General features: G+C 51.2%; 2 protein-coding genes and 1 long non-coding RNA gene across 14 annotated transcripts in view; 2 read left to right on the top strand and 1 right to left on the bottom strand.

Moving 5' to 3' along the window:
• Positions 1 to 17036, top strand: part of B4galnt1 (beta-1,4-N-acetyl-galactosaminyltransferase 1) — a 33064-nt gene extending 16028 nt beyond the window's left edge. The window contains exons 2-13 of one of the 10 annotated variants that reach the window (XM_041666048.1): positions 8467 to 8571; positions 8777 to 8963; positions 10734 to 10952; positions 11507 to 11671; positions 11775 to 11881; positions 12294 to 12334; positions 12463 to 12643; positions 14393 to 14491; positions 14595 to 14785; positions 15270 to 15410; positions 15577 to 15817; positions 16331 to 17033. In XM_041666048.1, the coding sequence (XP_041521982.1) occupies positions 10735 to 10952; positions 11507 to 11671; positions 11775 to 11881; positions 12294 to 12334; positions 12463 to 12643; positions 14393 to 14491; positions 14595 to 14785; positions 15270 to 15410; positions 15577 to 15817; positions 16331 to 16548 (1602 nt within the window). In that variant the 5' untranslated portion in view covers positions 8467 to 8571; positions 8777 to 8963; position 10734 and the 3' untranslated portion in view covers positions 16549 to 17033. Of the gene's footprint in view, positions 1 to 8466; positions 8572 to 8776; positions 8964 to 9927; positions 10239 to 10478; positions 10953 to 11506; positions 11672 to 11774; positions 11882 to 12293; positions 12335 to 12462; positions 12644 to 13031; positions 13363 to 14357; positions 14492 to 14594; positions 14786 to 15269; positions 15411 to 15576; positions 15818 to 16261 lie in introns of those variants that run through there. The other 9 variants (XM_041666063.1, XM_041666035.1, XM_041666056.1 and 6 more) reach the window with 9 other exon arrangements.
• Positions 17037 to 17052: 16 nt separating this feature from the next.
• LOC121457340 (solute carrier family 26 member 10) lies at positions 17053 to 24452 on the bottom strand. Of its 3 annotated transcripts, XM_041665995.1 has the most exons (18): positions 24089 to 24452; positions 23545 to 23655; positions 22714 to 22871; positions 22345 to 22509; positions 21979 to 22131; positions 21272 to 21354; positions 20981 to 21128; positions 20769 to 20882; positions 19344 to 19421; positions 19159 to 19254; positions 18697 to 18803; positions 18516 to 18585; positions 18331 to 18447; positions 18177 to 18210; positions 18016 to 18098; positions 17862 to 17916; positions 17660 to 17766; positions 17053 to 17249 (listed from the first exon to the last, which is right to left on the bottom strand). In XM_041665995.1, exons 1-18 carry the CDS (start codon positions 24450 to 24452, stop codon positions 17211 to 17213), a joined length of 2082 nt encoding a protein of 693 aa, XP_041521929.1. In that variant the 3' UTR covers positions 17053 to 17210. The 3 variants fall into 3 exon arrangements, with proteins under 3 accessions (XP_041521929.1, XP_041521950.1, XP_041521940.1); XM_041666016.1 differs by lacking the exon at positions 22345 to 22509 and having other exon boundaries at positions 24089 to 24176; XM_041666006.1 differs by lacking the exon at positions 19159 to 19254 and having other exon boundaries at positions 24089 to 24176.
• LOC121457414 lies at positions 17107 to 19829 on the top strand. The gene is made up of 4 exons (XR_005975763.1): positions 17107 to 17911; positions 18042 to 18185; positions 18349 to 18454; positions 19353 to 19829. It is a non-coding gene; the product is annotated as an uncharacterized LOC121457414 (long non-coding RNA).
• Positions 24453 to 25910: the final 1458 nt, after the last annotated feature.

The following is a 25910-nucleotide window of genomic DNA, read 5'->3' on the forward strand; positions in this document are numbered from 1 at the left end:
AGTGACTTAACCAAGTGTGTGTTTTCTGAATCGTTTACACTGGAAGAGAAGCCATCCCTTTGTGTCCTCATACATGTTATACCACAGGTGTTCATCTAAAATAAAAAAGAGACCAGGGCCCACCTAAACCTAGTTCCAGACTTCCCTGTGAACAGTGAGCTGTCCCTGCTCTCCTTCCCCTGTTGGTTGGGGCAGGTATTATCGTGGGCTCCACTGAGGTTGGACCCAGTGCTCAAGTAGACATAGACCAGAGCCATCTAGAAAATTCTGCTTCCCATCTGGAAGCCCAGTTAGATTCTTTTTTTTTGTTGTTTTTGTTTTGTTTTCGAACAGGGTTTCTCTGTAGTTTTGGAGCCTGTCCTGTAACTTGCTCTTGTACACCAGGCTGGCCTTGAACTCACAGAGATCCACCTGCCTCTGTCTCCTGATTGCTGGGATTAAAGGCTGGGATAAAATTGCTGGGATTAATTGAGTGCGCCATCACTCAATTAATGGCCCCACTTAGATTTTTTAGCTGTGATGATTCTCTAGAATCGCACAGGGCTAGCCGGACCACTTCTTTATGAGACAAGGAGGTTTCTGTATGACACTAAGAAGCTCTTGCTTCCATGCCAATCAGTCAGGGATAATTGGAAAAACAATTTAGCCATAGTCAAAAATAACTTTCAAAAAATAATTTGAAAAATCTGACAACTAGTGTCAGCTCTCCTAGCTCCCCTTGGTTAACCACACTACTTGTGCTGGACCATGGCTGGATCATTCATCCTTTTGATCCTAGCTCTCTCTATAGGACCCTGATTTTCTCAACTGCCTACTTATCTTTGGAAAATAGAGAATATATTCTGTTAAACTGTGAATGCTAAAAAGACAATATAACCCCTTTGTCCCTAGATGAGTCCATGATTTGAGCCATGTCCACAGAACCAGCAGGGCCCATAGCTGAGCCCCAGACCTTGGTGGAGTCACAGACCTTAGCACAACTGACTCCATGATGGAAGTACCATTCATGCCATGAAACCCAGCACGTAGACAGCACCACCTGACAAGATGAAAACAGAGACTTAATACATCAAAGTTCATAGTTCTGGAAACGTCTCTAAATGTACTGACCTTGCTTTTTGGCTTCTTTTTCCACTTCTGGTCAACTGTTTTTGCTAACTGAAATATGTCAATGCAGGATATAGTTTTTGTGCTTAAAGCTCATGGCGAGAAAGTCTCGGGGCTACTGAGGGATCCCACATGCCCCGTGTAGTCACCAGCTGGATAATAAAGACTTTTCTAATGGCTTAAACCCAGGTCCAAGAAAGTCTTCTCTGGTGGACTTCTCACAGCAAGAACTACTTCTAATCTCTCAGCAGCAACAGTAACTGCCAGGAAATGGGCAGTGAGCTATATATCCTGAAAGTAAATAGCCGCCAACGAAGATCGCTATATCCAGCCAAGCTACCTTTGAAATTTGATGGAGAAGCAGACATTTCAAGACAAGAACAAACTAAGGCAACTCATGAATCAGTCATGCAGGAGATACACAAAGGAAGATGACACACACGGAAGGAGGAAAGATCCTTGTCTTGCCACATCAGGAAAGAAAAATCTCCTGAGAGGATAGAGGGACAAAGGAGAGCTAGCCAGGAACCAAAGTGTTCAACACAGAACACCAACAATCTCCTGCAAAACTACAGACATTAGTAGACTCTCTCAGTGATGACCGTAAATGTGAAATCTCTTAAATTCACCCATAAAGACATGGGGACTGATTGACTGATGTAGAACGGTGGGAGGATGCTGGCCTGGCACTCATGGAGCCCGGGCTTCAGTCTTCAGAACAAGGCATGAGCCGGGCACCTAACCCCGGTGGACCTCTGTGGGTTCACAGCCGGTCTGCTTTACCGAGCTGGTTTTAGGTTAGATGGAGCTGCATAGTAAGACTCTGTCACAAACAACAATGACAGAAACAACAGACAACAAAAGCCTGGATCCCCTGAGACCCTGTCTCAAACAAAGAACAATCACATGGAATTAATCCTGTAGAGTTGGTTACTTGGGAAATTAAACAAAGTTAACAATTCCCTAGCCAAATTAACCCCAGAACAGAGGGAAGACTCATATTAATAAATTTTTTTTAAATATTTATTTATTTATTATGTATACAATATTCTGTCTGTGTATATGCTTGCAGGCCAGAAAAGGGCACCAGATCTCAACACAGATGGTTGTGAGCCACCATGTGGTTGCTGGGAATTGAACTCAGGACCTTTGGAAGAGCAGGCAATGCTCTTAACCACTGAGCCATCTCTCCAGCCCCTAAAATTGGAGAGATGGCTCGGTGGTTAAGAGCACCGTCTACCATTCCAGGGGACTCAGATTCAATTCCCAGCACCCACATGGCAGCTTATACCTGTCTATAACTCAGTTCCAATGTGCATAAAATAAAATGAAATAAATTATAAAAAATAAAATTAGAGCCTGGCAGTGGTGGCACATGCTTTTAATCCCAGCACTCAGGAGGCAGAGGCAGGCGGATCTCTGTGAGTTTGAGGCCAGTTTGGTCTATAAGAGCTAGTTTCAGGATAGGCCCCAAAGCTACAGAGAAACTCTGTCTCAAAAAAACCACACACACACACACACACAAAAGGAATAAAAGGGAGATTACTACAGATTCTAATAAAACAAAGAATTTTTAGTACTTTAAAAAACATATTCTAATAACCTGAAAACTTAGGTGAAATAAATTTCTAGACACATGAGACATACCAAAATTAAATCGAGAAAAGATTAAATAGGTTTCCATCCTTCTGAGGAATGGGGGGCTGCTGGCAGGTAGACCTCACCAGCACTCGGGGTCTCTCTCCTTTGATAAACAGAAAACCCCAGAAACCTCAGGCTACCCTTGTTTTTGGAACGTAAGTAGAATTGTCCATGAAGTAACTGAGGCAAAGGGATGTGTATTAGCCCAACTGCACATAGCCACACACTCCAGGTGGCAGGGGCATGCTGACAAAGAGGACTTGGAAAGCTGACTAGGATGTGAATCACTTTGGTGAATTCTTAATCTAAAAGATAATTCTTACTTACTTGTTCCCAGAACAAGGTTCAACCATTGAATTTATGATTTGCTGGCTTCTGCCGTTCCCCCAGGGGCAGAAAGCTCAATAGCATAAGATGTGGTAGTGGGAAACCGTGTTTGACCTCTCACCCTAGAAAAAACAAAGCAGGATGTACTGACCCTGCAGCTCAGAGCTCCCCTCCCCACTGGCCCACACCCACCAGTAGAGCATAATTCTTTTAACAAGTTGCCTAACTGCAGTACAGTGAAGATTAAGGTCAAGTCATGGACTCTGGCTGCTGCGGGTTAGAGCAAGGCCTGTAGTTACTCCAGAAGTCTAAGGCAGGAAGCATAGCCTTTAGTGAAACACCCTAAGGGAGGCAGGGTCACTAGAGAGTATGGGAGCCCGCTAGAGATGGCCACTCAGACAGTTTGTGGACAGTCAACAGTCTCTGTTCCAGCCAACTGGGACTACACTCGGTGTTCTGGATCCACGTGTAGCACCGAGCGTTTAAAAGAAGAGGTTTTTGAAGACAAAACCCCATCCTGGTAGCTCAGCGGTTACAGAGGGAGGTTCTGTGCAAGCCAGCAATTCACCAGAAGCTGAGTTAGCAGGAGCATCTTGATCTCAGGTTCCTAGAATAGAGTTGCTTAATTTTTCCTTGGGGCTTCCTATCAAGGAGAGCAAATTCTCCAGACAAACCTAAAAAGACTCAGCAAGAACAGAGGCTGGATGTGCCTCCGCAGTGTCTTGTCCTGTACCAGGTACCTCAGCACTCAGCAGAGCACGTGCCTAGCATGGGGCTGAATAGAGAATCAGCTGAAAAGGCTTTAATTGCTTGTGCAAAATCCACTCAAGCAAATGGCCTAAACCAGCATCTGAACAACTGAGACCCCCACTTTGCTAAGCAAGCGCACCATCTTTCATTTCAAAATTATACAGATGGGAGAAGATTCATGCCAGATTGTCTTCCCTGGCTAATACTTAGTTTATCATCATAAAAATTAGTAAAATTTCTATAAGAAATAGGATGGAGAATTAGAAAAGGGGGGATTATCTGTGGGAGAGGGGAACGGAAGGACAGTCAGAGGGGACAGAATAAACGAGGACAAAGTATAAGGACAGAAATGTATGAAAATGCCGCAATGCATGGTGGCGCACATCTTTAATCCCAGCACTCGGAGCCAGAGGCTGGCAAATCCTTGAGTCTGAGGTCAGCCTGGTCTACAGAGAGTTCCTGGACAGCCAGGGCTACCCAGAGAAACTGTTTCAAAAAAAAGGGGGGGGGAGGAGAGAAAGAAAATGACACAAACTAGTTGTTTTGTGTGCTCACCCTAAAAAAAAAAAAAAGCTGAAAAAGAAGAAACAGCAGCAGATTCTGCATTTGTTGCCTCCATTTTGCTGCAAGCAAGAGTTGAGCATTTATTTCTAGAGGCTGGGCACTGTCTCCAGAATATCTGCCTGCTGTGTTTCTCGGCTGAGTTCTGCTGCTATCTGGAAAAAGGCAAGCCTTGCTGCCCGGGTGTGTTCTAGTTGTTGGCTAATGTGCAGCTGGCCCACACCTGCCCACCCCCCAGGTGATCTCCTCTGCAGTCATCCCCCTGCCTCACCTCTGGAGTGCATCTCCACACCCAGAGAGGAGTGACTTAGAAATAATTTCAAACTTAGCAATTGGAAGAAGAATCCAGAGCAGATTTACTATCTAAAAGGAACAAGTTCCTTGGGCTGGTTGCTCGGTGAGGAAGAGGCTGATGTTTGGAAGGAAAGTTATGACTTGAAAATAGAAATGACCAACTTTATGTCATGCAGATATCTGGCCAGAAGCTATGAACAGTTGGGCCTGCCTGGCAGCACCTCTGTTCTGTGGCATTTTTCTCTCAGCGCCGTAACAAGCTCAAGTCCGGTTGGTGACAGCAACGTCTTCCTGAATCCCGTTGGCCAACCTTTGCTCAATTTCTCTGTTTTGTAATCCCCTGCTTCTATCTAGCTTCACTAGCTTTCATCAGTTTTCACATTTGTCTTATCAGTTTCTCTATAACTTTGTGTAATTTATAGTATGATATAACAATCACCTAGTTATCAATAAAATATAAAATGTGGCTGTTATAGTTGACACGCAGATACTCTCCATGTCACACACATAACAGTTTTTCTGAACTCTTTCTTAAAATCTTATTTTAAAAAAAATTTTTTTAGATTTATTTATCTATTATGTATTCAATGTTCTGTCTGCATGTATCCCTGCAGGCCAGAAGAGGGAACCAGATCTCATTACAGATGGTTGTGACCCACCATGTGGGTGCTGGGAATTGAACTCAGGACCTCTGAAAGAGCAGCCAGTGCTCTTAACCACTGACAGCTGGACACATCTCTCAATGGTGAACCCCCTGAGCCATAAAACATACTTAACAATATCAAAGACAATAAAATATACGTTTTAAATTTTACTGTAAACATGCTCTTAGCTGAGTATAGCGTTTGTATTCCTAGCTACTCAAGAGGGTAAGGCAGGAAGATCACTTGAGTCTGAGAGTTTAGAAACTGCCTGGCTAACTAGAAGCTTAAATTACTCTTGAGAGTGCTGGAAAGATGGCCCAATGGTTAGGATCACTGGCTGGTCTCCCAGAGGACCCGAGTTCGATTCCCAGTACCCTCATTGCCATTCATAACTGTCTACAACTCCAGTCCCAGGAAATCGGTGCCCTTATCTGTCCTCAGATACCAAGCTGCATATGGTGCACAGCCACACAAGTAGGCAAATCATTTACACACATCAAATAAAATGAATACTTTTTTCCTCCGTGTGTATCCCTGACTGTCCTGTAACTCATTCTGTAGATCAGGCTAACCTCGTGAACCACCAACCCTGGCAGAATTATTTTTTTAAAAAAATGAGGAGATTGTCGGGCAGTGGTGACACACGTCTTTAATCCCAGCACTTGGGAGGCAGAGGCAGGCAGAACTCTGAATTCAAGGTCAGCCTGGTCTACAAGAGCTAGTTCCAGGACAGCTAGGACTATTACACAGAGAAACTCTATCTCAAAAAAAAAAAAAAAAAAAAGCAGGCAAGCAAGCAAACAAACAAAAACAAAACAAAAAACCAAGGTGATTTATATTAGAGAAGATACAAAGTTTTTATCAAGTAAGATAAAGCAAGAGGAAGATCTGTAGTGTTCATTATTCCTGGAATGATTTTACTTTTAGGGTTCTATGATATTTAAGAATATTGCTGCACTTGGCAGTGCTGATGCACGCCTTTAACCCTGGCACTCGGGAGGCAGAGACAGGTGGATCTCTGTGAGTTTGAGGACAGCCTGGTCTACAGAGAGAGTTCCAGGACAGGCTCCAAAACTACAGAGAAACCCTGTCTCGACAAAAAAATGAATGTTGCTGCTTGTACTGGTAAAGTCAGTGATATGCACACCCTTCCTTTCTAAAGAACTGAATTGAGCAATAGTCTCTGGAGTTGAAGATTTAGTCACAGAGATGAGGGATTATTTGAACTAAGAAATGTAAACACAGGCTGGACACAAGATTATAAAGACTGGCACTTTTTTTTATAACTATTAGACTTCCTTCTGTAGGTGATAAATTCTCATAAACAAGCTTTCTAAAGGGAACTTAATTGTTTCTACACTAGTGTGTGCTTTCGTGTGTGCACACCGTGAGGGTGCCACACACCAGTGTGGAGGTCAGAGGATAAGCTGAGAATGTCTGCCCTTCCGAGGTCCCTGGATGGAACTCAGGCTTGGATAGAAGTATCTTTATTTACCATGCCGTCTCACTAGCCTGAGAGGTTTTATTTTACTTGACTTTGTGTAGGAATGTTTTGCCTGTGTGTATGGTTGCTCACCATTTGTTTGCCTGGTGCCCATGGAGACCAGAAGAGGTGTCAGCACCCCCAGAACTGGCATTATAGATGGTTGTGTGCCTTAGGCTCATTGTGCAGCCCAAGCTAACCTCAAACTTCTGATCCTCTTGCTTCAGGCTCCCAAGAAGCTCACATCATCCCAGGGCATCTTTTATTAGTTGAATCCTAATTTTTGTTACAGTAAACGTAAGACTATATTAGGTTGTGTATGATCCTGCCAGAAAGCAAGGAAGCATGTCATTTGATATTGCTAAAGTGTTTTCCAATATATATTTAATTGCTAAATATAAATATATAATACTTACTGAGTACAAGGTAAGTTTTAAAGAAAAGATTTTGGTCACTAGTGATCATGGAAGATTAGAAATTGTCACTCCGATCAAGAAGTTTATTTTTATCATGAGTGTGTGTGTGTTGACAAGGAGATCCAACGCGTGTGATCAAACCTGAGTAGCAAGCACCTTTACTGGCTGTATTTGTGCTTGTGGTTTCTGGGAAATATAAGGCGGCAACAGGAGCGGGAAAATGAGAGATCACACCTCAGCTGACAAGAATCAAGCAGAGAGCGGGAGCTGCAGGTGTGGCGAGACTAGGAACGCTCAAAAGCCCTCGCCCAATGAGAGCGTCCTCCTGCGAGGCTGCACCACCTCCCCAAACAGGGTCATCAACTGGAGACCAAGAGTTCAAGACCTGAGCTGATGGAAGGCATTCCTTGTCCAAACCACCACATCCTAACAAATTGTTTTGACACATGTGCATGTATATTATGAAGAATGTGTGTGTGTGTCTGTGTTTTATATGAGATTTTCACATGTAGGGAAAGCAATATATGAAAAATCTCAGAAGAACAAGTATCCTATTGCTGAACTTAATCCTCAGCCTGTGTATCTCCGTGTGTATCTCTGCGAGCATGTATCTCCGTGAGCGTATGCCACGTGTGTCTGTGTGCCTGAGACCACCAGAACAGGGCACCCAATCCCCTGGTGTTGGAGCTCACAGAAAATCGTGAGCCACCCAACATGAGTGCTGGGAATCAAACTTGTGTCCTCCAGATGGGGAAAAAAAGGCTCTTAACCACTGCGTCATTTCCCAGTCCTCCAGCTTCTGCCTCCACAGTGTTAGGATTACGGGCATGTGCCACCAAACCTGTGTTAGTCCCACTGGTTAGAATAAGACCACCACCACAATTTTTGAACCAAATTTAAAGCTAGCTTTAATTAAATACTGGCCAGGATGATGGATCAGGCTAGGTCCATTCCAGGGCTCCCAGAAAATGGCCAAGTTCTGAGAGACTTTCCTATGAGGAACTTAGGGAGACTGGCCAAGCAGAGTGTCCAACAGTCAATAAAACAGTGCCCACAGTCTGGGCAGGGCCTTGGCGGCAGGTGGGGCATGGGCCAGCTTTTCTCAGTGGTTAGCATCACCCAGTCCAGGTGAAGTCATCATGTGCCATCCTGTCTTTGGGGACCCTGGGGTCACTGCTAGAAGCTGTGGTCTCGTCTGCCATAGCAATCTTTTTCCATTAAATATTTCCAATGCCATATTCAGCAGATCTCAGGAGGCCGCCGGCGTAGACGCTTGCTTTTCTCAGCACACGGTTCACTGATATTCCAGAAAACTGAAGGCAGCCTTGGAATCTCGAAAAGCCTGAAGGTATTTTGTCTCCCGAGTGCCCTCCCCACAGGCTGGGAGTTCTGAAGCGAAGGTCTGGCTTTAGAATTTGGGTGGGGGGGGCTCCAGAAAATGCTAATCCCACTGGTTGAGAATAAGACCACTACCACAATTTTCAAACCAAATTTAAAGCAAGATTTAATTAAATACTGACCAGGATGATGGACCCGGCCTTGGTCCATTCCAGGGCTTCCAGAAAATGGCCTACATTGGCCAGATGGCCAACGCACAAGGCTCCAAATTTCCCATCTTTGACTAAAGGCAAGCTTACCTCCTGATGTACTTCCTGCCTATGTACCGCCCACCTAAGTGTAGCTCAAACACTTCCAGTGCAATTGAGTGTGAACCAAGCTTCTTTACGGAAGTGAAAACAGGTAACTTGTTATCTTACGCGAACAACAGCCTCCAGCATCTTGGGAAGTTATCTGTCAGGCAAGGGGCTTACAGGTTAGGGGCATTTTTGTTTTATGGATCTCTTATTCAAACCTAATTTTGGTTCTCACCCCTGCCGACTCTCAAGTATTTTTATATAGGCAGGTTTTTAAATATTTCCCTTTACCTCTTCCAACTGTTAACAAAAAAAGTGCTTGATATATTTTAAAGGTTTCGTAGTTTTATTTTTAGTATTTGGTCTGAAAATTTTGGTTTCAGGATTGGATTCCCCCTTTTTCCCCAGCAGATGCACACAGTTCGTCCCGTGGTCCCAATCCTCTCCTCCATACTCACTTTCCATGGTGTTCTACCTGTTTTTCTGTTAAATTTGGATCCTTCTGAGAAGCATAGGACTTTAATTCTGGTCAGTGTCGTGAGTCAAGCCACCTATGACCTATGTTTGAAAGAACATAGCAAGTGCCGCTTCACCATTTTCTCACATCTGCACGAGAAGAAGTTAGGGGAAGTAGGCCTTTCTGTAACGGTTCTCACCTCAGTTGATTGCTGGGTGTTCGGAGAAGGGAGGAGGGAGGTGACCGTCTTTGTTAATTTAGGCAGTGTCTATCTCCTTGGCTGGCTGGTTTCCTTAATTTTCCTTAATCCCATCCTTCCTACTCAAGTTTTCCTTGCCTTGAGGTTAGACCACACACTGTCCGCCCACTGCCTAAGGCACCCAGTCATCTCCCCCAGTCTACAAACTGAGCGAGGAGGGAAATGGCGGGGACCGTTAACGGCTTGGGGGCGAAGGGATGCGGGGCAGAGAGAGACCTTCCTGAGAGGGCTCCTCGCCGGAGCAATCTCCTCTGCGCCCGCCAGAAGGCGCCGCGGCGCTCGCCTTCCCCGCGCAGAGCCGGAGCCTCTGCCGCATCCACCCCGGGAGCGGCGCTGCGGTGTGCGAGCCGGGCGGGTGCCTGAGCCCTCCGCTGCCTGCGAGGACGACTCGGTGCCAGGGCTCCCCGGCTTTGTTGCTGGGGCTGGGGCGCGGCGGATCTACGATCCAGTTCTCCCAGGCAGGAAACGTCCCGAACCGCCCCCACGCCGCGGTCTACAAAGCCCCGGAGTCCGCAGGCGGGAGGAGTCGGATCCCCCACACTGTCAGGCTCCCGCCCAGCTCCCGCATCAGGCCTTCCCCGGCCTCATGAGGACCCCCCGGCCGGGGCGGAGAGCCGGGCGCCGCCCGGACCGCGATCTGGCCGCAGCCTTAGAGCGTTAGCCAGGTCAGTGCGCTGGCACGTCCGTCAGCGGGCAAGCTGTGGGCAGGAGCGGCGGCGTCCCCTTGGCGCACCGAGGCCACCCGAGGGTCACCGCGGTCGGGTACCGGCGGGCGCGAGCGCGATGCCGTGCTTCCCCTGACAGGCCAGGTGTAGACCCGCCCCTCCGCAGGACCCCAGCCCGTTTGATGCTCATGGGGGTGGCGATGGGGTGGGGGCGGAGGGTGGGCCCCCCCCCCCCCCGAGGGCCATGTGCCCAAGGTGTGGCGGGTCCCGATGCCGGGGCCTCGGGTCTATGCGGAAACTCAGATGTGACAGAAAAGCGGGAAGAGAGGAGGCCAGGATACCCCAGCGTGGGGCATGAAGGAAGGGATGTGCTCCGTGCGGACCGGAGATGGGTGGCCTCGGAAACCTGCGTAGCCTTCCAAGGCAGAGAAATCAAGAGTCCCAGCCCTCACCTTCCCCCTGCCGCTGGTCACCTCTCATCTTCCCCCACCTTAGGATGCGGCTAAGCCGCCGGGCTCTCTATGCGCTAGTTCTGCTGCTCGCCTGCGCCTCGCTGGGGCTCCTGTACGCCAGCACCAGAGACGCGCCCAGGCTTCCGAACCCTCTGGCGTTGTGGTCGCCCCCACAAAGTCCCCCGAAGCTCGATCTGCTAGACCTTGCCCCTGAGCCCCGCTACGCACACATCCCGGTCAGGTTCAAGGAGCAAGTAGTGGGGTGAGTGCTGACCCGGGCGAGGTGGCGACAGAGCACAGCATGCCGGGGTTGGGGGGGGGGGGGGGTGCCTGGAGTTTTTGTTTCCTCCAGTGCTGGGCCCAGGGTCCTGCTGCTTTGCACTGACTGGTGGGTGCAGTAAGCGGGAGGTGGAGAGGGTGACCGAGGCTTAAACTAGGGGGGAGGGGGGCAAGACGGCAAATCTCTCCTGAACCTTGTCACCGCCATTGGGGTGTGGGAGGAGGAGTGCAGGCAGCGGAGCACCCAGCGACAGCCGGCTTCTTGATTTAGACTTGAGATTACGGAAGGGTTCCTGAGTGGCGGCTAGGTAGACATTCCAGGAACTGGCCCTACTCCACACCTCTACAAAGCCCGGATACACGGGATGAGCTGGCTGGTCTGTGGTCCCCTCTTGGGGGCTATTTGAAGAGCAGTGCTTAAGGGGGAAAGATACCAGATGGGAAGAGTTGAGGGACCCAAGTGTGGGCTGCTATGGGTTTTGTGAGGTCAGTGGAGCTGGGCGGTGGAACTTTGAAGACCCTTTCTCCTCGCTTCAGGCTGCTGACTCCGTATAACTGCAGTTGTGAACCCAGGGGAGGGAGCTTTGCCTTCCCGTTCCAGAGACAGGCTCGAGTCATTGACCTCACTAAAGCCTTTACCGCTGAGGAGCTGCAGACTGTTTCTGTCGCCAGGGAGCTGGAATACCAGGCCTTCCTTGCAAGGTACCAGTGGGAAGCCTTCCCCAGGGTGGGGGCAGCGGTGGTCGTTAGTGACCCCTTGGGAAGAGATCTCTCTTTGTCTTTTGTCCCTCCCTCTCCACCGCAGAAGCCAGTCCCTGACTGACCAGCTACTCATAGCCCCAGCCAACTCCCCCTTACAGTATCCCCTGCAGGGCGTGGAGGTTCAGCCTCTCAGGAGCATCCTGGTGCCAGGTAAGGAAGGAAGGTCCGGGGGTGAGCCAGGTTAGAAGTCTGGATGAAGGAGAGTGAGGGGGGGCATGGGGTGAAAGGTGAAGATCCCTGAGAAGGGAGCTTAGGCAGGAGGTGTGGACAGAAGGGACTCTAGGGTTGCCGGGAATTTCAGGAAACCTGAGAAGTTTGTGGAGAGGAATCTCCTCTTTGATAGCTGAATAAGGGCTTGTGGGATAGGCAGGACCAGCCATGGAAGAAATGTCTCTTGGATGGGAAGGAGTTAAAAAAAAAAAAAAAAAAGTCCCTCTAGGGTATTTTGTACTAGGCCTCGGCAGGAGAGATGGCATGAAGCAGTGCATGGTGGGAAGAGGAGAAAAAATGAGAAAGAAGGCAGGCCTGTCTGTGTGATCTTGACTCCTCATCCTCCCCCCAGGGCTAAGTCTGCAGGAAGCTGCTGCCCAGGAGGTGTATCAGGTGAGAGGAAACAGCAAAGAGGCCAGGTGGGCACGGAGGGGGACAGATCCACCCAGAGAGATGCGGGGAATCGAAAGAGCAAGAGGTGAAGTGGGGGTCTAACCCCGCTCTCTCTCCCGCTCTGCCAGGTGAACCTGATTGCTTCCTTAGGCACCTGGGATGTGGCAGGGGACGTGGAAGGCGTGACTCTCACTGGAGAGGGACAGCCGAATCTCACCCTTGCCAGCCCGGGCCTGGATAGACTCAACCGGCAGCTGCAACTGGTCACTTACAGCAGTCGAAGCCACCAGGCCAACACAGCAGACACAGGTACGAGGCCTGGGTGAGGCAGGGGCGGGCTGAAAGAACAGAAGGAACCCAATCTGAAGAAAGCCGATGATAGAGGGTGTGGGAGGGCCTCGGGCCAGTGGCTACAATGGTCGAGAATGTAGCAAGTGGGCCAGTGGTGCCAGGGATGAGAGAAGGAGCCTTTGTTTATCTGGGGCCAAAACAGGCCAGTGGGAAACCAGAGCCTTGGGCGTGTTCCCGCTTCGGTTCGCCAATCCAGCCCTGAGCCTCCAGGAAGTGACCTCTTCCTGGAGCCGGAGGACTGGGGCATCCCCTCCCGCACCTTTCAGCGAGGTGCACTGCCCACAAAGGTTTCTAGCCCAACGCTTACCTTGCCAGCCTCCTTTTCCCTTCCTGCTTTTCTCCAAAGTTTGGTTTACTGCGTTTCCTCCTACCTTGGGGTCTTCTGCCATCCTCTCTGCCTAGAAGTTCTTCCCCGAGATTTTTACCCCCTTGGCTCCTTCTGGACGTTTGCTCAAATGACTCCACTTTCCTTAAGGCAGTTTTCCTGACCTCGATTTCTACTTAACGCCAGTACCGCCGCATTAGACTTTCTTGTTTACTTAACCTAAACCAGGATGGTTACATCCTCGCAGTGTTGCCTTGCACAATACGGGCATTTTACTTTCGGTGCCTCTCATTTCCTGTACTAGAAATTTATGTAATGGCATTATCACATTGATTAAATGGCTTCATCAATTTAGAACACACTTTCAATTGTTTTGTTTTGTTTTTGAAGCCATCTCATTTCACGTAGCTATGGCTGGCCTCAAACTCATTATTCAGCCGACTTTGACTCCCTGTCCTCGAGCTTCTACCTCCCAAGTTCCAGGATTACAGGTGTGTGCCACCACACCAAATGACAGAAAGAATTTAAAGCTGTGTAGCACAGAGTGAAGTGTAGTGGTCCATGCCTGTAGTCTTACTGCTTGGGAAGCTACGGTAGGAGGGTAGAGAGTTCAAGGATAGCCTAGGCTACACACACCCACGTGCCCCCCGCCCCCACAATATATTGCGTGTAGAAAATTTTAGTGAAGATTAACTTTTAAACAGTTAGCTTTTGCTAGACATGGTAATGCTCACCTATAATGCCAGCCCTCTGGGATCTGAGGCAGGTAGGAGAATTGCCTCAGTGTTGAAGGCAGCCTGGGCTGTGCAGCAAGTACCGAGCTAGTCCGGGCTTCATAAGCAGGACCCAGCCCTTTCAAGAAGCCAAACGGGGAAAAAAAGGAAAAAGAAAGAACAGGAGGAAGGAAGGAAGGAAAGAAGAGAAGAGAAGTTCCATTGCCTTTGTTTCATCTCCTAAACTGTCAACTTCCGGCCAGATGTGTAGCTCAGTCTCATTGGGTAGTGTGCTTGTCTGGCGTGCACAAGACTGTGGGGTCAGTCCCCAGCATGGTGCAGAACTCTATAGGATGTCTCATTAGGAGACACTGTAGGTGATAACACCTGTAATCTTATTCAAGAGACAGAGGTCATCCTGTGGAAGAAAAATAGAGCTGGGGATATGAACTTGGTGGCAGAGTGCTTTGGAGCATGTGTTAGGCTCTAAATTCAATTCCCATCACCACAGAACAATAAAACACAGGTTCCACAGAAGTCAGAACTGTATGTTCGTGCCTACCAAGGTCTGGAAAGGCAGAACACAGAATAGGGATTTAAATATTGGTTTGCTGAAAAGAGAATGTTCTTCTAGCCTTAAGGGCCCAATTCCACGTCCTTTCTTCCCAGTCCGGTTCTCCACCAAGGGACATGAAGCTGCCTTCACCATCCGCATAAGATATCCTCCCCAACCCCGGCTGTACCCACCTTCATTTGTACGCGAGGGAGGTGAGGAAGTAAAGAAGGGTTAGCCCTGGGAGGGGCTGCTTTCCCGTTTCTCTCTCCCATTCCCCCCTCCCTTTCTGCACCCAACCCTGCATCTTGTTTTCAGCCCAGTACAACATCAGTGCTCTGGTTACCATCGCCACCAAGACCTTTCTTCGTTATGAGCGTCTACGGACACTCATTGCCAGCATCCGACGCTTTTACCCCACCGTCACCATAATCATTGCTGACGACAGCGACAAACCGGAGCGCATTAGCGACCCCCACGTGGAGCACTATTTCATGCCCTTCGGCAAGGTGCGCTGCCTGCAGAGCTGAACCCGGGCACCAGAGGACTCTGGGAAGGGGGCGTGCCCTCAGTCTGCGGCTTGCAGGGTAGTGATTGAGGACCACCTGCCTCAGACACAAGTGTGTGCCTATTGTAAGAGATCCCGGATCTGGAATTTTGGCTAGCTCATTCGTTCTGCATTCTTGAAATGGTGCTATTACCTATAATAATAGAATAAATTGGTAGATGCACGCATGAAATTAAATGTATTTCAAGATCCTCCCCCAAAAGATTCAAGATCTTTAAAAAGGTGGGAACCTGCGGGCTAGTTTTTTTTTTGTTTGTTTGTTTGTTTTGTTTTGTTTAAAAAAAAAACAGTTTCCTCCAGTCATGCGTAAGCACTCAAAAGTCTAGAGAAGGGCACGGGCTGTTTCGAGGGTCAGGGGAGAGGAAGAAAGACGGAAGAGTTTCCCTGCTTCTACAGACTCCCCAAGCATAATACAACTCTCCTAGGGCTGGTTCGCAGGTCGGAACCTGGCGGTATCCCAAGTAACCACCAAATACGTGCTGTGGGTGGACGACGACTTTGTCTTCACAGCGCGCACGCGGCTGGAGAAGCTTGTAAACGTGCTGGAGAGAACGCCCCTGGACCTGGTAGGGAGGGGCGCGGTGCGTCCTAGGGTGAAGTCAGTCTGGGGGGACAGTCCTGGGTCCTGTGGTGCTGACGCCTACAGGGCGAGGGCGGGGCGGGGGCGCTGATAGGAAGCATCTTACTCTGGGGGACCTGGCTCTCACTGGAGCATCCTCTCACCCCCGGCAGGTTGGGGGCGCCGTGCGGGAGATCTCGGGTTTCTCTACCACCTACCGGCAGCTGCTGACTGTGGAGCCGGGCGCCCCAGGCCTTGGGGACTGCCTTCGGCATAAACGTGGTTTCCACCACGAGCTCCTTGGCTTCCCAAACTGCGTGGTCACCGACGGCGTGGTCAACTTCTTCCTGGCGCGCACAGACAAAGTGCGCGAGGTGGGCTTTGACCCGCGCTTCAACCGGGTGGCACATCTGGGTGAGTGGCGCCCCCTCCTGGCGAGGCCTGGGAAGGACCCGGTGCAGCTCTGGCCCGGGCGCGCCAAGCTGCCACTCCGCAGCACCCACTCCCCTCCCCGCTCCCGGTGAATGCTAGAACAGTTTGGGCGGGGGGGGGGGGGGGGGCTGTGTTACCGGGGTCTGCACCTGAGCTTAAAAAAAAAAAAAAAAACTCGAAACTTCCTTCTCTGCCTTAGACAACACAGCAGCTGATGGGCCTTGAACTTCCTTTCCACTGCCAAGGTCACCCTTGTCGCTGGCTGCTTCCCTAGGTCCAGACCTACTCAAAGGAGTGAATCCAGTGTTTATTAAAATGAACCCCACTTTATACATGAGTTAAAGAGACCGAAAGCCGCTAAAGCGTCCTTAGCAACCAAGTTTTCGCCCAGCCACCCTCTGAGCCATTGAATTCGGTTCTCCCTAGGAGCTGGCTTTTTACACCCTCCGGAGACTTAGAAGACTTAACCGTGTGCTCTCCCCACCCTCATCCCAGAATTCTTCCTGGACGGACTTGGTTCCCTTCGTGTTGGCTCCTGCTCTGATATTGTCGTGGATCACGCCTCGAAGGTGAAACTGCCGTGGGTGTCAAAGGATACGCAGGCAGACACTTATGCCCGCTACCGTTACCCGGGATCGCTGGACCAGAGTCAGGTGGCCAAACATCGTCTGCTCTTCTTCAAGCACAGGCTACAGTGCATGACTGCTGAGTGACAGCTGATTGGGTGTTCCCACTGTCAGGCTGGGCCTGCCTCCTGATCCCTGCCAGGAATTCCCAACAACCCCTCCAACTCCTGACCCCTGACCCCTGTCCATCAACCTGATCCCTAACAGGGGCTTGTCCTGGTGACAACCCTTCCTTTCTGTGAGTGACCAGAGGCCTGATGGAGCCATAACCTTTCCCACAGCCAGTGCCAAGTCCTCCCCCAACCCCATTCCAATGGGGCAGGAAATGGGGGGATTCACTTTCCAAGTGCCAAAGAGCCCAGAAGGACTCTGAGACCCTCAAGTGGAAACAACTCTCGCCTCCTGAGGGGGCAGGGAAACTCCCAATGTGCAACCCCAGGGACACGCACCCCGACCCCAGCTCTGGATCCAGCACCGTGTGTCCCAGCTTCAACATACCCCACAGGGAGCACTGTGACCGTTGTGTGGAGCTGGAGAACACATGGTGAACGCCATTTTCCTTGTGTCTGCAGTACTTTGGGCGGGGCGGGGGGTTGGGAGGGGAACTGGAGAGTTGCACAGGCAGACACTTGATGGGCTGCAGACACTCTCGGCTTCATTTTATTGGTTGTATTGGGGTGGGGGCTCAGGGGCCGTGGCCTTCCTCACACACAGACTGTTGGGACCTCTCATACTCCAAGTGACCTTGGTTAGACCCACACTGTACAAATCTTTGGGCCAGTGGGCTTCTGGGGGAAGAAAAGAGACAGTTGAGAAATATTTGTTACAGCCGTCCATCTCTGAGACTTGGTGCGTTGGGAGCATCTCAGCCCTTTGGAGACCTTAGTCTTCACCATTGGTGAAGGGTGCCCACACTCCCTAACTTGTTTGTTTGTTTTTCAAGACAAAGTCTTTCTATGTATCCCTGGCTGTTCTAGAACTCCCTGTGTAGAGCAGGCTAGCCTCAAACTCATAGAAATCCTCCTGCCTCTGTGTGCTGGGGGATTAAGGGCATGCCCCCCCCCTTTCAATGCTAGTCAGATTCTCCCTGCTTCCCTCTTGAGCTTCCTCCATCCCTTCTCCGCATCCCTCCTCCCAGGCTGTCATCAGTCAGCCGGTCCTCCCTCCCCATCCCAGTACCTCCTGGCTGCTGCCTCACCAGTCTCTCCAGCGCATGTGCGGCTGCATCCTGAACACTCACAAAGAGTTGTTCTGGGGTCATTCTCTCCAGGAGTCCTGCCCGGGTCAAGGTCTCCAGCACCAAGGCTGTGTGGGAAAGGTGTCAGGTGCTCGGGCCCCCAGTCCCTTCCACAAGTGTCCAGTCACAGTCCTTCCCCCCTCCCATCCTTCACGTCACACACCATTGCACTGAGCCAAGAGGAGACAGATCCCAGCATCCTGGCATCGCCTGGTGAGCTGCAGGAACCAGACAGAGGGGTTAAACCCCAAATCAAGGGCATGCGTGGTTAAACCCCAAATCAAGGGAGCTTTTCCTTAGCTTCCCTGCTCCCTCACCTGTACCACTTCCCTGGCCCCTGCAGCATCCGCAAAGCTGATGCCGCTGAAGTCCAGGACCACCACTCTGATGGGCTCAACACCTAAGATGGAAGAAGGCAGGAACATCCAGACACCTGTGTGGCTCATGGCCAAAGCCCCCTCTTCTCATCCCATCTCACCTTTGTCAGGTAGACTACCCAGCTTTGGAGACTGCTATAAACAGAGAAAATCAATGTCACCACCTCCAAGTCACAGGCACCATCTTGCAATCTCAAGACATACTAGGCTCCCAACCCTAGAGGGTCCACACTCCCCCTTGACCGAAGTCCTCACCTTGCCTCTTTCTCCAAGCCCCAGATGCCACTCCAAGATGTGGCGGAACTGCCCACGGGTTGCGAAGTAGAGTGGTGTTGGATAGCTCAGGATGCAGAGACCAGGAACCTGGAGGAGCTGAAGGGTAAGAGAGTCAGGAGCGTCCTGTGAATCAGTCCTGCCTTCTTTGGCTGCTACCTACCCACCTTATGGCTCTCTCTCAGTGGCCTGTAGAGCTCGGTCCCCTCAGCCAATCCAAGTGCCAGGCACTGCACCCTAGGGAAGAAGCTAGCGTCAAAGTCCCAGCCTCGCCTGGCTTGGCGGTAGGCACCCCCAGAGTACCTAGCTTCCTCCCCTCATTTCAACTCTACCCATCTCTACACTCACCTCTGAGTGCGGCAGACCACTGTCATCATAGAGACGACCACGCCCACAGCCAGGCCCAGGTCCACATTCAGGGTCACTACTGCCACCCATGTGACCATCCACACAGCCTGAAGGATATGGGTATGGGTGGACAAGCATGAGTAAGGATGACTCAGGAGAACGGAGGCATGGCAGAGGGAGGGGCTTACTTAAGAAGGGCTTACACACCAAATATAATAATGTCAGACCCTGCGTGAGTCAGGAGGTCTGGACTGGGGGCGCAGTACAGTGGTAGGGAGCTCTGCTAATATTCATGAGGTTCTGGGTCTAATCTTCAGAACCATCAAAAAAATGCCCCAAACACTCGGGTCCTTTTCCTTTTCTCTAACATATGCATGAGGTCTGTGTGTTGGCGGGTGTATGGGCTAATCAGCTTTGGTCCCGGGCAGAAGCCGGAGATGCCGGGGTAATGCCATGTCTCACAAAGTCTACGCGGCTGATGTGCCACAGTTGTGGCAGCTCCTGCATCTGGAAGAACATCTGGCGCATGCTGGAGATATTGATGCAAGCCAGGACAGCCTTGAGACAGAGAAGAAGAGGCCTTTGTCCAAAGGCTCTGGAGCTCAGCCAGCTCCACTCAAGCACACGGTGTCTCTTTTCCTCCCTACCTTGGGCAGATAGTAGAAGAAGGGCCCCAGCCACAACAGCACTGCCAGGACAACTATGCAGGAGAAGAGGCCGGCCAGCTGCAGGGAAAGAAAGCCGACAAGGGAGGAAAGGAAACCTCCATCCCCACATGTGTAGGAGCCCGTCTCCCTGCCCAGCCTGTCTCGCGTCCCTCAGAAGTCTCCCTCCTCCCAAACCTCCTCCCACACACAGGTCCTGCAAACCACCCTCTTGGTGTTCTGCCAGTCACACTGAGCCCCTCCCTCCAGCTAAATGCCTGTCATTTGCCGATCGCTCCCAGATGTGTGCAGATTGGCCTCACACTATTGAAGCGCATCTCCATCTTAAAAGGTCCTCTTGGTGCTGATGACAAGCAGGCTAGTCATCTGCTTAGGAACCAACAAGTAATCACAGAAAACAAAAAAAAAACTAGGGCAAGAATCACGTGGTGTAATATCTCTTTCTTTTTTAGGGGTCCTTATTGAAAATGTCAGAGTTTTATATCCTACATTTATAGGTGTGTGTGTGTGTGTGTGTGTAAGGACAACACACCTGTGTCCCGGTTCTTGTAGACAGCGACACTGGTGTCTTCCTCTGTAACTCCTCTGCCACACTGAGGCAGGGTCTCTCAGTTGAACCCAGAGCTCATTGATGCCCAGGACACCCCACCCCCTGGCTGTCTTCAGGACGGGTCGCCATGCCCATGGAGCTGGGGATTTGAACTCCTGCCCTCATGCTTCTGTGGCGAGCACTTTATCCACTGATCCATCTCCCCACCCAGCATAGTAGTTTCATTTTGAAAGTCTCTGTGTACCCAAGACAGCCTTGAACCCCAGGTCCCCCTGATTCAGTCAGCCTTCCTAGTTTCTAGAATTCTGGGTATGTAATACAACACACACATATATGTACACACACATACATAGGTTTTTTTTAAAGCTGCATTTACTTATGTCTACAGTGTTCTCTCTGCATTGTATGCCACGGGCCAGAAGAGGGCACCAGATCTCATTACAGATGGTTGTGAGCCACCATGTGGTTGCTGAGAATTGAACTCACCCTATATATTGGGTTTTTTGAGACAGGGTTTCTCTGTGTAACAGCTCTGAACCAACCAGGCTGGCCTCGAACTCACAGAGATCCGCCTGCCTCTGCCTCCCGAGTGCTGGAATCAAATGCGTGCCCCCACCTTGAGGCATGTTGTTTATGTTAATTAATCTGAGGAGCTATAGCGTTCATCAGTGCTTACAGCCTGCAGAGGTCCTCGTGGAACTTCATTATTGTCTAATCCCCCTCCTTATAATCCCTTCTTTTACTCCCACTCTCTAATATATAGATGCTATTGGGGTATCTGCCTGTTTCCTCACCTTCTGTGATCATCCCTACCTGAAAATCCCATCTTTTCCCCTCACCCAAGGGGTCCCTCTTACCTGTGTGTTCCCACCAGCATCCACTAATAAGCTGGTTGTAGCCAGTGTGGCCGAGTTGGGAAAGCAAGAGAAGAGAGAAGAAATGAGGTTGGAGACACCATGGGCGAAGAGCTCCTAGAAGGAAGCCATGAAGTCAGGAGGAGAAATGCATAGGCATGGAAGAATACGGCTAAGGGGTCGCTCCTGGAAAAGGCTGGCATCCAGAGTCACACCTGGTTGGGGTCAATTGTGTAGCTGTACTTGTCTGCATAGATGGAGGCCAGGGAGGTGGACACGGCAAAAGTAACCAAGGCAATGGGCAGTGAGTCGGCCAGTATCCTGGGCAGCTCGTCCAGGGTGGGGAAGAGTGGCTGGGGGAACCTAGAGAGAGAAGGAGCCATACTAAGGATGGGTTGGTTGTTACGGGAAAACTGAGTAGGAAAAGCAACTGGAATGGGGCAGGACAAGGGAGGGTGTCTGTGGGAGAGGTAGGGGGAGGAAGAGGTGTCTTTTCTCTCTCTTACCCTCCAGGCAATACTCCAACTACCTGGACGTTGTATCTTGTGTCCAGGGAAGAGGCAAAACACAGCACAGAGGCCAGAAGCACCTAAGGAAAGCAGCACATTAGAGCCTAGAAAAAGATGGGGCCTTTGGCAGAATCTAGAAGAACCTCAGCCTGAAAGAGAATCCCAGTGTGGGTCTGAGTGGTCTTAGCTGGTGAGGCCACAGAATGTTCGGAATGGATCCCTAACAACTCTATCTCACCTACAGCGAAGGAAGGGGTGTAGTGTTTGCCTGGAGAGATAGGGAGACAAAGGAGCTAAGAGGACGTCCTTTGGGAGAGATGGACACAAAAGATCCACTTGAGCCGTTCTAAGTCTATCTGAGATATCTGTGGAGAGCGATGACATTATTATGGGTGGACAGTGAAAGGCAGATACAGCGGATCACAGCGAGAGGCCGGTAAGGAGAACAGAGAGAGTGCAATGGGAAGGAAGCAGACGTGCATAGAGGCCCGGAGCGAACTCGACCGGGGGAGAGGAACAGTACAGGCTAGCAGTTCTGGTGGGTCAATTAATTGGTCTAGAAAACTCTTGGAAAGTCTAAGTGTCAACAGAACGTCTTGCTTGTGTAACTTCTGTGTATTCCACAAGGGGGCAGCAGCCTCTAGATCCTGCTGGCCGGGTAAGTGGGGACACAGCAGGGGGCAGGGACCTAGGATGGCCCTTACCATGACAACTTCTCCTGGGATTGGAGTGGGTAGCCTGTCCCGGAATCTCACGTTCAGTTCCTTGACCGGCACTAGCAACGCCAGACTGAGCGCTGAGATGGTCAGTTCTGCAGGACTGCTCCGGGCCAGGGCGGTGAGCACCGCAGCCAGCGTCTGCAGGCAGGGACCACGAGCAGGACTGGGTACCAGTGTTAATCGGCTCTGCCGGATTCAACACCAACCCGCTATACCCGAGCAGCTCTTCTCCCCAGCGCCCTCGCAGCACCGTGGTTCCTGACACTCTTTTCCTGCTGAATGCCATTTTTCCACCCTCCACGCCTCCCCTTTCAAGTTGTCCCTTTCCCGTGACTCTTTTTCCACTCCCACCTTGAAGAGAGAAAAGCAGCCGATCTGGCGTGGGAGAGACAAACCCAAGAGGCTTGGTAGCTGGGACACCAGCACGTGTAGCGCGGCCCCGCTGGTTAGCGCCTTGACCACAGGCTCGGATAAAAAGGTAGACAGGACCCCAAGCTGTAGAGCGAACATCGCTAGCTGTGGAGAAGGTAGAGTGGGAGGGGAGTGGTGTGCGATCGCCAACAGACCAGCCAGCTTCCCCACTGCACATCCGCCACGCGGGACCTGAACCCGAGGCGTGTTCCTACTCTTTCCCTCATCCCCCACCCTCAGGCCCAATTGTTGTTTCTGGTTCTCTTCGGTGGATCCATCCCCTAGGGTCAGCATTGATTCCTCCCTTACCATCAGCGCCCCACTCCCGAAGGCCACAGCCGCTGCCGCCCCAACTCTCCGAGCTTCCAATTGCTCCCTTTCAATTTCACTGAGGTTCCCCGCGAGGGGATCGGGCACCAGCCGCTCAACAACAGAGCCGGTCATGAGACTGAGGACTGCGAAGGTTCCTGCAGCCGTGGGGTCAGACGCAGAGGTTAGCAGCAGCGCAGCCTGGGGCAGAGCAGCAGCGCAGAGTCCCGCAGTTCTAGAGCCTAGGGTGCTGTTGTCTGATCCACTCTCTTAGAAGGTGAAGATCTTGGGGTCATGGGCTGGTACAGCAGCCGGGAACCAGTAGGCAGGAAGGAAAAGAGTGTGCCCCTCGGCAAAAGTGCCCCCTCTGCAGGCTCTCAGCGGACTGTGCACTTCTTTTTCTTCAAGGCCAAATATAACCAAATTTCACAGGGACGAGGAGATTCGTGTAAACTCCCGCCTCTGTATCCACTCCAGCAAGCTTGGGATGGGGGGGGGGGCGTGGGAGTCACAGAGTTTGTGCAGAGGCTGGGAATGGGATGGGGATATCCAAAGAGGGATGGTGGCAAGTAGGTGAGGGAAGGTGGCAGGGGGAACAGCGTCCCAAAGCTTTCAAGTGGCAGTCTTGCCAAGGTATGTTTGGCTCACGCCTTTAATACCAACCAGAGGGAGGCAGAGGCAGGCAGATCTCTGAGTTTGAGATCACCTGGTCTCTAGGGAGCCTCAGACCAGCTAAGACTGTACAGTGAGACCCTGCCCTCCCCTCTCCCCCCGCAGCTTCAAACCTCTGACTATTTTCATCTTAAAGAGAAGTCATGCCTGGCCACTCACCAGTGGACAGGTGTCTCCCAGTGCCCAGCAAACTGTAGATAAGGACCGGAAAGAAAGAAGTGTAGAGTCCAAACACGGGGGGCACAGAGGTCAGGAGGGCAAAAGCCATGCCTAAGGGGAAGAAGAAGAAAAAGTATGTGTAGCCGGCGGTGGGGGGGGGGGCGCCTATAGCCTCCAGGTACTGCCCTTTCCCACACTCTTGGACTGGCCATCGGACACTATAAATCAGGACACCCGAGGGAACTGAGAGGTTAATGGGCCTCAGTGGGAGGTCGTGAGGCCGACAAGGTCACAGATCCTTGCCCACGTCCTGGGTGGCAGGCTTTGTGCCTCTCTCCAGTTCTCTGAGGCGGAACAGAGTCCAAGATGTCTCACAGGATTGCACAGATGAGGACGGGTAGGGGTGGGAATATGATGGAGTCCCACAGTTCTACTCTCAAATTCCCCCTCTGACCCGGCAGGGATACTAACCCACCACCTCACTGCTCAATTCTCAGCTCCCCATAGCTTGGAACCCCAATAGGCTGTAGTTGGGGCCTCTCACCCTGGGGCACGTGCACAACGCCCACGGTCACTCCAGCCACCGCATCTCCTAGCAGCCACGCTCGCCAGCGGTAATGGGGCAGCCAGCGCAGCGGAGGCAGCCGTGCCTGCAGCACGCGCCACGCCCCCGGCCCTGAACAGCAGCCAGCTCGCCTCCTCCACAACCCGCACAGCCAGGGTAAGCGGGGCTCGGCTGGTACTTCCGGCTCCTCTGCGCCCCCATAAAGCTCCTGGAACCGAGCGTGGGTGAGAGGTTCCCTGAACCTAGAGCTCAGCGGAGACTTCAGGTCAGAAACCTCTTCCGGACCTGAGCAGGTCCCAGAGACAAGTGATCCACTCATTTTGTCGTTGGCCCCCTGCAGCATCTCGCGGTCTTAAATACCCTTCTGCGCCCCCACCCCACCCACGCTAGTCCTGAGCCCGCCTCCACAAAGCAGGGTCCAATCCGGACCTGTAGAGGGTACTTTCTGGAGTACCTCCTTGGGTCAGGCTTGGGTGGAAAAAGTCCCTATGTTAGGCGCCTCCTTAGCCGGATCTGACTGCCTGGAAGCCTGGGGGCCTGCCCTGAGGAACGGTAGAGAGATAAGAGACCCACAGCCACTTCCAGTGGTCCTCGCCTCTTCAGCAGGGCCCTTTCTACTCCAGCACTTTGAGCAAGGCTAGCTGGTTCCTTTGGGTCAACGGTCTTTCCTGAGCCCCAGCACACTCGCACGGCTGGAATACGGTGTTCATCGCCAGCTGGAATTCCCCACCCAAATCCCTTTCCTCATATGGCAAACTGACCCTAAGAAACGGGTTTTACAACGAGAAAGCAGGTTTTATAAGCCAATATTCAGTGAGCAAGGACAGAGACGGAACCACCCAGCTCTCTGCTAGGGTGGCTGGACCTGGTTTAGGGGAAATAATGAACCAGTAAGAAATATTTATGTTGTCTCTTAGGTGCAGCAAAGCCCTGAGATACCGTTCCTTACATCCAGGTTTATTGTCAAAGCAGGCATTCCACAGTACATGTTTAAATTAAGGGCATGGCATTTGCTGCTGGCATGGCTGTCCCCAGCTGCTTTGACTGCGCCATTGCAGCTGGCACTGGTGGGCCTGGCTGTCCCAGGAGCACAAAGGGGCCATGCACCCCTGTGCATGAAGAGACACAAAAGTTCTGAGCCCCAAATTCCTGCTGTTTTCTGTCATCCCTCCTCGATTCAAAGACATTTCAGCGTCCCCCATCAGTCTGACTCCCCCGAGTCCCTGACCCCAAAGCCCAGGGTGGGGTACAGAGAGGGTGGGCCTCTCCTCTTCAATTCCTCCTATTGTTCCCCAGAAATCTTATCTGGGCCTCACGTCCTGTCCCCCCCTTATAGATCCCTCCCCTCATTGTCAGCCAAAGGGGCCTGGGACCCATGGGGAGGTTCCAGCATCTCCACACCCTCCCACCCCAGCAATCTATTGTCTGCTGAGGAAGCCCCGGCTCACGTGACTGAGCCCAGGGGACCGGTGGACACAGTGGACACAGATACATAGGGACCCAGAAGCCATCTGGGTCTCTGTACCCTTGGCTGTCTCTGTCCCAGAGGCTGTGCCAGGAGTTGGGAGGGGTGAAGACCTCTTCAGCACTCCACTCTTAGCGCTGGGCTTAAAGACTCCATTTCTATTCAGTGTGGACATTCCTTCCCCCTTCCCCCAAAGAGGGAGAAGGAGACTCCCAATCCTCTCCACCTTCCCAGTCTTCGGTAGGACATGGAAGCCTCAGACAAAGGTACCCTAAACAATTTATCTATCTATCTATCTATCTATCTATCTATCTATCTATCATCTATTATTTATTT

Source organism: Microtus oregoni, unplaced genomic scaffold, assembly GCF_018167655.1.
Source record: "Microtus oregoni isolate MIOR12 unplaced genomic scaffold, Mior012 000001F_ref0000356, whole genome shotgun sequence".
Lineage (NCBI taxonomy): Eukaryota > Metazoa > Chordata > Mammalia > Rodentia > Cricetidae > Microtus > Microtus oregoni.

Coding starts and splice junctions, on each gene's coding strand:
- LOC121457340 (XM_041665995.1), bottom strand. CDS start 24,452: ATGCTGCAGGGGGCCAACGACAAAATGAGTGGATCACTTGTCTCTGGG. Junction 22,132..22,344: donor GCTGCTTTTCTCTCTTCAAG/GTGGGAGTGGAA, acceptor CCCTGCCTGCAG/ACGCTGGCTGCGGTGCTCAC. Junction 17,917..18,015: donor GGGCCAGGGAAGTGGTACAG/GTGAGGGAGCAG, acceptor TGGTTCCTGCAG/CTCACCAGGCGATGCCAGGA.